Genomic DNA, 12,831 nt, shown 5'->3' with positions numbered 1-12,831 from the left:
GCCTGCCATGTTTATTACTGACATTGCTTGGACCAGACCTGCCATGTTTATTACTGGCATTGCTTGGACCAGGCCTGCCATGTTTATTACTGACATTGCTTGGACCAGGCCTGCCATGTTTATTACTGGCATTGCTTGGACCATACCTGCCATGTTTATTACTGACATTGCTTGGACCAGGCCTGCCATGTTTATTACTGACATTGCTTGGACCAGGCCTGCCATGTTTATTACTGACATTGCTTGGACCATACCTGCCATGTTTATTACTGACATTGCTTGGACCATACCTGCCATGTTTATTACTGGCATTGCTTGGACCAGACCTGCCATGTTTATTACTGACATTGCTTGGACCAGGCCTGCCATGTTTATTACTGGCATTGCTTGGACCAGGCCTGCCATGTTTATTACTGACATTGCTTGGACCAGACCTGCCATGTTTATTACTGGCATTGCTTGGACCAGGCCTGCCATGTTTATTACTGACATTGCTTGGACCAGACCTGCCATGTTTATTACTGGCATTGCTTGGACCAGGCCTGCCATGTTTATTACTGGCATTGCTTGGACCAGACCTGCCATGTTTATTACTGGTATTGCTTGGACCAGGCCTGCCATGTTTATTACTGACATTGCTTGGACCAGGCCTGCCATGTTTATTACTGGCATTGCTTGGACCAGACCTGCCATGTTTATTACTGGCATTGCTTGGACCATACCTGCCATGTTTATTACTGGCATTGCTTGGACCAGACCTGCCATGTTTATTACTGGCATTGCTTGGACCAGGCCTGCCATGTTTATTACTGACATTGCTTGGACCAGGCCTGCCATGTTTATTACTGACATTGCTTGGACCAGGCCTGCCATGTTTATTACTGGCATTGCTTGGACCAGACCTGCCATGTTTATTACTGACATTGCTTGGACCAGGCCTGCCATGTTTATTACTGGCATTGCTTGGACCAGACCTGCCATGTTTATTACTGGCATTGCTTGGACCAGGCCTGCCATGTTTATTACTGACATTGCTTGGACCAGGCCTGCCATGTTTATTACTGACATTGCTTGGACCAGGCCTGCCATGTTTATTACTGACATTGCTTGGACCAGGCCTGCCATGTTTATTACTGACATTGCTTGGACCAGGCCTGCCATGTTTATTACTGACATTGCTTGGACCATACCTGCCATGTTTATTACTGGCATTGCTTGGACCATACCTGCCATGTTTATTACTGACATTGCTTGGACCAGGCCTGCCATGTTTATTACTGACATTGCTTGGACCAGGCCTGCCATGTTTATTACTGGCATTGCTTGGACCAGGCCTGCCATGTTTATTACTGGCATTGCTTGGACCAGGCCTGCCATGTTTATTACTGACATTGCTTGGACCAGGCCTGCCATGTTTATTACTGGCATTGCTTGGACCAGACCTGCCATGTTTATTACTGACATTGCTTGGACCAGGCCTGCCATGTTTATTACTGGCATTGCTTGGACCAGGCCTGCCATGTTTATTACTGACATTGCTTGGACCAGGCCTGCCATGTTTATTACTGGCATTGCTTGGTCCAGGCCTGTCATGTTTATTACTGGCATTGCTTGGACCATACCTGCCATGTTTATTACTGACATTGCTTGGACCAGGCCTGCCATGTTTATTACTGACATTGCTTGGACCATACCTGCCATGTTTATTACTGGCATTGCTTGGACCATACCTGCCATGTTTATTACTGACATTGCTTGGACCATACCTGCCATGTTTATTACTGACATTGCTTGGACCATACCTGCCATGTTTATTACTGACATTGCTTGGACCATACCTGCCATGTTTATTACTGACATTGCTTGGACCAGGCCTGCCATGTTTATTACTAGCATTGCTTGGACCATACCTGCCATGTTTATTACTGACATTGCTTGGACCAGGCCTGCCATGTTTATTACTGGCATTGCTTGGACCATACCTGCCATGTTTATTACTGACATTGCTTGGACCAGGCCTGCCATGTTTATTACTGGCATTGCTTGGACCATACCTGCCATGTTTATTACTGACATTGCTTGGACCAGACCTGCCATGTTTATTACTGGCATTGCTTGGTCCAGGCCTGCCATGTTTATTACTGACATTGCTTGGACCATACCTGCCATGTTTATTACTGGCATTGCTTGGACCAGGCCTGCCATGTTTATTACTGACATTGCTTGGACCATACCTGCCATGTTTATTACTGGCATTGCTTGGACCAGGCCTGCCATGTTTATTACTGACATTGCTTGGACCAGACCTGCCATGTTTATTACTGACATTGCTTGGACCATACCTGCCATGTTTATTACTGGCATTGCTTGGACCAGGCCTGCCATGTTTATTACTGGCATTGCTTGGACCAGACCTGCCATGTTTATTACTGGCATTGCTTGGACCAGACCTGCCATGTTTATTACTGGCATTGCTTGGACCAGGCCTGCCATGTTTATTACTGACATTGCTTGGACCAGGCCTGCCATGTTTATTACTGACATTGCTTGGACCAGGCCTGCCATGTTTATTACTGACATTGCTTGGACCAGGCCTGCCATGTTTATTACTGACATTGCTTGGACCAGGCCTGCCATGTTTATTACTGACATTGCTTGGACCAGGCCTGCCATGTTTATTACTGGCATTGCTTGGACCATACCTGCCATGTTTATTACTGACATTGCTTGGTCCAGGCCTGCCATGTTTATTACTGGCATTGCTTGGACCAGGCCTGCCATGTTTATTACTGGCATTGCTTGGACCAGGCCTGCCATGTTTATTACTGACATTGCTTGGACCAGGCCTGCCATGTTTATTACTGACATTGCTTGGACCATACCTGCCATGTTTATTACTGGCATTGCTTGGACCATACCTGCCATGTTTATTACTGGCATTGCTTGGACCAGGCCTGCCATGTTTATTACTGACATTGCTTGGACCATACCTGCCATGTTTATTACTGGCATTGCTTGGTCCAGGCCTGCCATGTTTATTACTGGCATTGCTTGGACCATACCTGCCATGTTTATTACTGACATTGCTTGGACCAGACCTGCCATGTTTATTACTGACATTGCTTGGACCAGGCCTGCCATGTTTATTACTGGCATTGCTTGGACCATACCTGCCATGTTTATTACTGGCATTGCTTGGACCAGATCTTCCATGTTTATTACTGACATTGCTTGGACCAGGCCTGCCATGTTTATTACTGACATTGCTTGGACCAGGCCTGCCATGTTTATTACTGGCATTGCTTGGACCATACCTGCCATGTTTATTACTGACATTGCTTGGACCAGGCCTGCCATGTTTATTACTGACATTGCTTGGACCAGGCCTGCCATGTTTATTACTGGCATTGCTTGGACCAGGCCTGCCATGTTTATTACTGACATTGCTTGGACCAGGCCTGCCATGTTTATTACTGGCATTGCTTGGACCAGGCCTGCCATGTTTATTACTGACATTGCTTGGACCAGGCCTGCCATGTTTATTACTGACATTGCTTGGACCAGGCCTGCCATGTTTATTACTGACATTGCTTGGACCATACCTGCCATGTTTATTACTGACATTGCTTGGACCAGGCCTGCCATGTTTATTACTGACATTGCTTGGACCATACCTGCCATGTTTATTACTGGCATTGCTTGGTCCAGGCCTGCCATGTTTATTACTGGCATTGCTTGGACCATACCTGCCATGTTTATTACTGGCATTGCTTGGACCAGGCCTGCCATGTTTATTACTGACATTGCTTGGACCAGGCCTGCCATGTTTATTACTGGCATTGCTTGGACCATACCTGCCATGTTTATTACTGGCATTGCTTGGACCATACCTGCCATGTTTATTACTGACATTGCTTGGTCCAGGCCTGCCATGTTTATTACTGGCATTGCTTGGACCATACCTGCCATGTTTATTACTGGCATTGCTTGGACCAGGCCTGCCATGTTTATTACTGACATTGCTTGGACCAGGCCTGCCATGTTTATTACTGGCATTGCTTGGACCATACCTGCCATGTTTATTACTGGCATTGCTTGGACCATACCTGCCATGTTTATTACTGACATTGCTTGGACCATACCTGCCATGTTTATTACTGACATTGCTTGGACCATACCTGCCATGTTTATTACTGACATTGCTTGGACCAGGCCTGCCATGTTTATTACTGATATTGCTCTAGAAAATGGAGATAGGATAGAAATGAGATGGGCTTTAGCTCAGTATAAGGAGGGTGGAGATGGGGGGAGGGGGAAGCTTAGAAGCTATGTAATATTGATAATTCACAAGAAGTACAAGTGACTCATGATATTAAATGTATGCTTACTAATGCAAGGAGCCTAAATAACAAAATGGGGGAACTAGAGGCAATAGCATACACTAAACAATATGATATAATAGGCATAACTGGAACATGGTGGGATGAGACACATGACTGGGCAGTTAACTTAAATGGGTACACGTTATTTAGGAAGGATAGGAAAAACAAGAAGGGTGGTGGGGTATGTTTGTATGTCAACCATGAGTGAAAGCCAAATCTTAGGCATGTGGAGTGTGACGAGGAAAATGTGGAGGCTTTATGGGTAAATATCTGCTTGGGGAAAAAGAAGGGAAAACAACTATTGGTTGGGATATGTTATAAACCACCTAATGTTAATATTAATGAGGAAGAACTGCTGTTAGAGCAAATTGGTGAAGCTGCAAATCTGGGTAACACGTTAATTATTGGAGATTTTAATTACCCGGACATAAATTGGGATAGAGGGACTAGTACTTCAGCTAGGGGAATCCGTTTTTTGAATGTTAAATGACACCTTTATGTCACTACTGGTACAAGCACCAACTAGAAAGGACGCTTGTCTGGATCTCGTTATAACAAACAATGTTAATCTTTTAACCAACATTCAAGTAGGGGAGCATTTGGGAAATAGTGATCACAATATGGTAACTTTTGAAATAAACTCAAAAAAGCAAATGCACGTGGGGTATACTAAAACGTATAATTTAAAAAAAGCCAATTTTAATAAGATTAGGGCAGCTCTACAACATATCGACTGGCATAAACGCCTTAGTGATAAAAACACTGAGGATAAATGGAAACAAATATTAGAAAGGTACATTTCTCAGTATGTACCATTGGGTAATAAATATAAAAGAAACAAATTAAAACCAATGTGGATTAGTAGAGAAGTAAAAAAGAGATTAAAAATAAGAAAAGGGCTTTTAAAGCATTTAAATCTGACAAAGCAGAGGCATCCTATATAAGATATAAGGAAGCAAATAACGCTTGCAAAAAGGCAGTTAAAGTGACTAAACTACAAAATGAGAAATTGATAGCCAAAGAATGCAAAACCAACCCCAAACATTTTTTCAAGTACATCAATTCTAAAAAAACAAAAAATGAAAGTGTAGGTACACTGAAAACAGAGATGGGTCTGGTAGTCAATGAAGACCAGGAAAAGGCAGAAATTTTAAATAACTATTTTTCTTCGGTATATATTAATGAGGATCCTATGGCAAGAGATATGCATATGATTGCTGCAACAAACTTGCAGATAACTTGTGATTGGATAACTCGAGACAAGGTGCTATAGCTATTAAAGAAAATTAATGTAAATAAAGCTCCGGGGCCTGACGGTATCCACCCACGAGTACTTAAGGAGCTAAGTGGGGAAATAAGTGAACCTCTGTATTTACTTTTTCAAGATTCTTTTGTTTCAGGTATTTTACCGGAGGATTTGAGGAATGCAGATGTTGTTCCTATATTTAAAAAGGGTTCAAAATCCTTGCCTGGAAATTATAGACCTGTGAGCTTAACTTCTGTGACTGGGAAATAATTTGAACGGCTATTAAGGGATAATATTCAGGAATTCATTGGGAAGAACTGTGTTATTAGCAATAATCAGCATGGTTTTATGAAACATAGGTCATGTCAAACTAACCTAATTGCATTCTACGAAGAAGTAAGTAGAAATATAGATCAGGGTGTTGCAGTGGATGTGATCTACTTGGATTTTGCCAAGGCATTTGATACGGTTCCTCACAATAGGTTAGTCTTCAAACTAAAAGAAATTGGTCTAGATGAATATTCTTGTTCTTGGGTAGAACATTGACTGAAAGGACCACTATAGTGCCAGGAAAACACTTGTTTTCCTGGCACTATAGTGCCCTGAGGGTGCCCCCACCCTCAGGGACCCCCTCCCGCCCGGCTCTGGAAAGGGGTAAAACTTACCTTTTTCCAGCGCTGGGCGGGGAGCTCTCCTCCTCCGATCCTCCTCCGTTCAGCCCCGTCGGCTGAATGCGCATGCGCGGCAAGAGCTGCGCGCGCATTCAGCCGGTCGCATAGGAAAGCATTTATAATGCTTTCCTATGGACGCTTGCGTGCTCTCACAGTGAGACAGCCACTAGAGGATTTGGGGAAGGCTTAACCCATTAATAAACATAACAGTTTCTCTGAAAATGCTATGTTTATAAAAAAATTGGGTTAACCCTAGCTGGACCTGGCACCCAGACCACCTCATTAAGCTGAAGTGGTCTGGGTGCCTAGAGTGGTCCTTTAACAATAATTGGTCCTCTAAACCAAAAGCTGGAACCTTTAAAACCCTCAGTCCTCGAGGTATAATGTTTGAAGCCAAGTATTGCTCTAATGAAGTTATTTCCCACCACTTACGGGTTTCTTTTTCTAAAAGATGTTCGAATTGAACACATTTTCTGTTTAGTGAACTTTCTGTAGGGGGAGAACCCCTTAAATAAGGAGTCAATTCTCTTTTTTTCTCTCATTTCTTATTTCGTCATATACATTTTTAGAAGCCATAATTATATCACAGGGATAAAATGTATGATTAGTAGTATACCAACTAACCACAAATAGTTAATCTGCTAGATTGAAAGGGTCCCAGGTGAACCTCACTAACACCCAAAGTAGTAAAACAAGAAACAAAAAAGTGGAAACCACATTGAAATAAGCATACAATAAAAAATACAACCTGGAAAATATATCCAAAATACGAATATTCTATGTGAGAATATAGTGAAATCTGGAATGATAAAGCATATATATCATAGCGTAACACAGTACAAATATAGTAGTGGAAATGTGATGCAAGTAATAAACTCACAAACGGAAGTGAAAATCAGGCCTCTCACCCCCCTGGGGTATATGTAGTGTTGGACTTCATAGTAGATCCAAACATATGTGTATCTTCAAAGAAATGGATAAAAAGAGCCACATATGGTGAAGTACGTATAAAATTATACAAAAGAGATTTATTGGTATCACTTACAGACATAAATAAGTGGTAGGCATGACTCCACTCTCGGTGGAACTGGATGGCAGTGTAGAAACTGGAGGCACAAATCCAATTGGAGCAGCAGAGACCACAGAGACAATAAATGAATGCACAAATAATAAAAACAAATAGAAACAATAAGAAAGTCCGATATCCAATGCGTTTCGTCCGAAATATATAGAGGACTTCTTCAGGGATATGTACGAGTTCTTGTGTAGAAGGACTTCTTATACCCATCGTAATTTTCTCTAACGCCGTTCACCGGCAGAGTGCGTTCCAAGCTGGAACGCAAAGACGCACTTCCTGTGACGTCCATCCGTCAAAATGCGCATGTGTAAAGAAGGTCAGAGTTCTAGGCGCTCGAAAATCGGGCGCATCATAGCGCATGCGTAGAGACCTAAATACCAAAGAAAAATGTATACACAACCGGCGAAATGTCGCCACATAGGTTAATAGAACAAAAAAATGGAATATGTGATCTGAAAAGCATATAGGGTAGGGAAAAACATAGATAATGTATATATCAAAATGTGAACATAAAAAACGTAAATTAGCCAATGCACTAATGGACAATATGAAATATATCCAATAAATAGATCTACCGGTATATGTAAAACCCATACAGTAATATAAAAAGTAACATAATGAGATACTTAAAAAAACTGCCAATATATATGTGCATACATGACAGTATATGGAAAATAAAAAAAAACACACAAAATGCAAAAAAGAAAGAAAGAGAAAAAAGAGAAATAAATACACCCAAAATCCAAACAATAAATCCAGTGTTCAAATTGAATATTATATCAAACCTTGTAAATCTATTTCAGCATTAAGGCCATAGTGTAATGTTTGTAAAGTATATATCCAGAAAGCATCTTGACAAATTAATTCTTGAAGTTTGTCCACTCCTCTGCATCCTAATATGATATGTTCTATACCAAAAGCTTGAAAATGTTCCCAATGGAAAAGAGGACAAGTATTGCAATGTTTTGGAACACTGTGGTCAAGTTTCCCTTTCTTGATGTTATTAAAGGGTTCCAAAAGTCTAATGTGAAGTTTTCTAGTGGTGCGGCCCACATATTGGGCTCCACAACCACATTGAAGTAAATAAACCACAAAAGTAGTGGAACACTGGATATGTTTTTTGATAGAATATGTTTTTTTAGTTTGAGTACTTGCAAAGCTAGTTATTTTCCTTTTTTGGTATTTGCACGTGGAACAATGTCCACAGCAATAGAAGCCTTTTAGAGGTTGAAGAAAAGAGGCGGATATAGATGAAGAGTGTACAGGCCAATTTGTTTAGGCGTCTAAATAGATCTCACTGCTTAGAGGATAGGATAAAGTAGGATAGCCTAGACAGGGGATACTATCACAGTATCTCTCGACTAAAGATTCAATCACCAGATATACAGCCTCAGCCGACTCCAATAACCCTGTAAGCTGCTGAGTGAATGCCCCAACGCTCAGACTGCACCCCTCCAGTCCACTCAGGTGTGAAGAAAATTAAAAGCAGCATAGTTTCAACGCACGTCTCAGCGCGAAGATGTTCCTTTGTCGGGAACCAAAGCGAATCTAAGCAGTGGATCCCCTGCAGCATAGAAACATAGAATGTGATGGCAGATAAGAACCATTCGGCCCATCTAGTCTGCCCAATTTTCTAAATACTTTCATTAGTCCCTGGCCTTATCTTATAGTTAGGATAGCCTTATGCCTATCCCACGCATGCTTAAACTCCCTCACTGTGTTAACCTCTACCACTTCAGCTGGAAGGCTATTCCATGCATCCACTACCCTCTCAGTAAAGTAATACTTCCTGATATTATTTTTAAACCTTTGTCCCTCTAATTTAAGACTATGTCCTGTTGTTGTGGTAGTTTTTCTTCTTTTAAATATAGTCTCCTCCTTTACTGTGTTGATCCCCTTTATGTATTTAAATGTTTCTATCATATCCCCCCTGTCTCGTCTTTCCTCCAAGCTATACATGTTAAGATCCTTTAACCTTTCCTGGTAAGTTTTATCCTGCAATCCATGAACCAGTTTAGTAGCCCTTCTTTGAACTCTCTCTAAGGTATCAATATCCTTCTGAAGATACGGTCTCCAGTACTGCGTACAATACTCCAAGTGAGGTCTCACCAGTGTTCTGTACAATGGCATGAGCACTTCCCTCTTTCTACTGCTAATACCTCTCCCTATACAACCAAGCATTCTGCTAGCATTTCCTGCTGCTCTATTACATTGTCTGCCTACCTTTAAGTCATCAGAAATAATCACCCCTAAATCCCTTTCCTCAGATGTTGAGGTTAGGACTCTATCAAATATTCTGTACTCTGCCCTTGGGTTTTTACGTCCAAGATGCATTATCTTGCACTTATCCACATTAAATGTCAGTTGCCACAACTCTGACCATTTTTCTAGTTTACCTAAATCATTTGCCATTTGGCTTATCCCTCCTGGAACATCAACCCTGTTACATATATTAGTATCATCCGCAAAAAGACACACCTTACCATCAAGACCTTCTGCAATATCACTAATAAAAATATTAAAGAGAATGGGTCCAAGTAAAGATCCCTGAGGTACCCCACTGGTGACAAGCCCAAGCTTCGAATATACTCCATTGACTACAACCCTCTGTTGCCTGTCACTCAGCCACTGCGTTACCCATTCAACAATATTGGAATCCAAACTCAAAGATTGTAGTTTATTGATTAGCCTTCTATGTGCAACAGTGTCAAAAGCCTTACTGAAATCTAGGTAAGCAATGTCTACTGCACCACCCTGATCTATAATTTTAGTTACCCAATCAAAAAAATCAATAAGATTAGTTTGGCATGATCTCCCTGAAGTAAACCCATGTTGTCTCTGATCTTGAAATCCATGTGTTTTTAGATGTTCAACAATCCTATCCTTTAACATGGTTTCCATCACTTTCCCCACTACTGAAGTAAGGCTTACTGGCCTATAGTTGCCCGACTCATCCCTACTACCTTTCTTGTGAATGGGCACAACATTTAAAGGAAGTGCCTCCTCCCCATTTAGTAGAAACTCGTTCCCTTTTTATCCATCCCCCTGAGACGGCCATTCCTGAAAGGAGGTACAGTCTCCAAATATACCCCCTTTAGTAACAGAGACAAGTATCCAACGAGCTGTCCGGCTCCATCAATTTTAAAAACCCGAACAGATCACATTGAACACACAAGCTCACGGATCTAATGCCCCCGTCAAAACCCCCCCCAGGATGGAAATCTCCTTAATACACTGATTTCACAGTCCACTGAGATATATAACCCCACGATAGGGAGGGAAACCCCAAACTGTATCAATATAACAGAGTCCTAGAAAAACAGAATTCAAAAAAACATGCAGACAGCCCAAAGATGTGTTTAAAGATCCATTACGTGGAACAATACCCAGGTAACTCACAGCGGGACACCACTGCCTTTCTATCGGTAAGCATTAAACAAATCCATCCCTTAAAGTGGTATACACATCCATTTCTTAAAGCGGTATACATATCCATTTCTTAAAGCGGTATACATATCCATTTCTTAAAGTGTTTACACCTTCCTCAGAGTCAATGGAATGTCTGTAATGACACAAAGATCATCCATAACACACACCTAAAGGCAAAGGTAAAAAAGTTCAAACTAGCTGCAAAAGGACAAAAAAAAATAAAGATCCAGATAAACCGTGACGCGTGTCATTATTAAATGTAGGAAAGCTGCAGAAGGTATAAAGTGATAAAACCTAACCTGAGCGTGGTAAAGAAAGATCGAAAGACCAAAATCATTGTCGCCTTTCCTTTTGTCTCTTTTAACCAGTTCTAATCCACAAATCGTTGTCCCTTGCATTCTGTCCTGTGAGGGCCATCCCCGCAGAGTGAAACCATTACTATTACTGCTTTTAGACGTGGCCGTGGTGGTAGGACTCTGGACGTGCTGGCTCAGAGTGACTCGCTATGAGAACCATGGAGAAGCAGGCTAAGACGTTGATTATGGTAGCGAAAGCAGCTCAGGGAGTTTCTCCTGGTGCTGGATTTCAGCAAAGTGAATTCTATATTTTCAGCATTTTAACTGGAAACCTAATTAGCCGTGTAGGTAAAGGGAAAGCAAAAAACATGGAGTAACCATTTAACTATAGTCTCCTCTCTCCTCAGTGGGCAACAAGGATGACGATCCATCTCGGAAACGTGTGGAGTCTGTGGATGCTAAAAGGTTCAGTGATCAGATGGGAGTCAAGCTTTTTGAGACAAGTGCCAAAGAGAACCGCAATGTAGAGGAGGTAACATTTATATCCACCTTAACAAAGATATGTCAGATTTACTGTATGTGAATGGTGTGAGGTAACACTGTGTCAGATTCACTGCATGCATAGGGTGTGCGGTTACACCGTGTCAGATTCACTGCATGCAGAGAGCGTGCGGTAACACCGTGTCAGATTCACTGCATGCAGAGAGCGTGCGGTAACACCGTATCAGATTCACTGCATGCAGAGAGCGTGCGGTAACACCGTGTCAGATTCACTGCATGCACAGAGCGTGCGGTAACACCGTGTCAGATTCACTGCATGCATAGGGTGTGCGGTTACACCGTGTCAGATTCACTGCATGCAGAGAGCGTGCGGTCACACAGTGTCAGATTCACTGCATGCATAGGGTGTGCGGTTACACCGTGTCAGATTCACTGCATGTAGAGGGCGTGCGGTAACACCGTGTCAGATTCACTGCATGCATAGGGTGTGCGGTTACACCGTGTCAGATTCACTGCATGCAGAGAGCGTGCGGTAACACCGTGTCAGATTCACTGCATGCAGAGAGCGTGCGGTAACACCGTGTCAGATTCACTGCATGCACAGAGCGTGCGTTTACACAGTGTCAGATTTACTGTATGTGAATGGTGTGCGGTTACACCGTGTCAGATTCACTGCATGCAGAGAGCGTGCGGTCACACAGTGTCAGATTCACTGCATGCAGAGAGCGTGCGGTAACACAGTGTCAGATTCACTGCATGCAGAGGGCGTGCGATAACACAGTGTCAGATTCACTGCATGCATAGGGTGTGCGGTTACACCGTGTCAGATTCACTGCATGCAGAGAGCGTGCGGTTACACCGTGTCAGATTCACTGCATGCAGAGGGCGTGCGATAACACCGTGTCAGATTCAATGCATGCAGAGAGCGTGCGGTTACACCGTGTCAGATTCACTGCATGCAGAGAGCGTGCGGTTACACCGTGTCAGATTCACTGCATGCAGAGAGCGTGCGGTTACACCGTGTCAGATTCACTGTATGCAGAGAGCGTGCGGTTACACCGTGTCAGATTCACTGCATGCAGAGGGCGTGCGGTTACACCGTGTCAGATTCACTGCATGCAGAGAGCGTGCGGTTACACAGTGTCAGATTCACTGCATGCAGAGAGCGTGCGGTTACACAGTGTCAGATTCACTGCATGCAGAGAGTGTGCGGTTACACCGTGTCAGA

At 42.7% G+C, this 12,831-nt stretch overlaps 1 protein-coding gene across 1 annotated transcript in view; it reads left to right on the top strand.

The window, feature by feature from the left end:
- Positions 1-12,831, top strand: part of LOC134572095 (ras-related protein Rab-35-like) — a 49,330-nt gene that overhangs the window by 20,136 nt on the left and 16,363 nt on the right. The window contains exon 6 of the mRNA XM_063430910.1: positions 11,510-11,634. Within this exon, the coding sequence (XP_063286980.1) occupies positions 11,510-11,634 (125 nt within the window). The remainder of the gene's footprint in view (positions 1-11,509; positions 11,635-12,831) is intronic.

Source organism: Pelobates fuscus, chromosome 8 (genome assembly GCF_036172605.1).
Source record: "Pelobates fuscus isolate aPelFus1 chromosome 8, aPelFus1.pri, whole genome shotgun sequence".
Lineage (NCBI taxonomy): Eukaryota > Metazoa > Chordata > Amphibia > Anura > Pelobatidae > Pelobates > Pelobates fuscus.
This window is presented reverse-complemented; position numbering and strand designations above follow the sequence as displayed.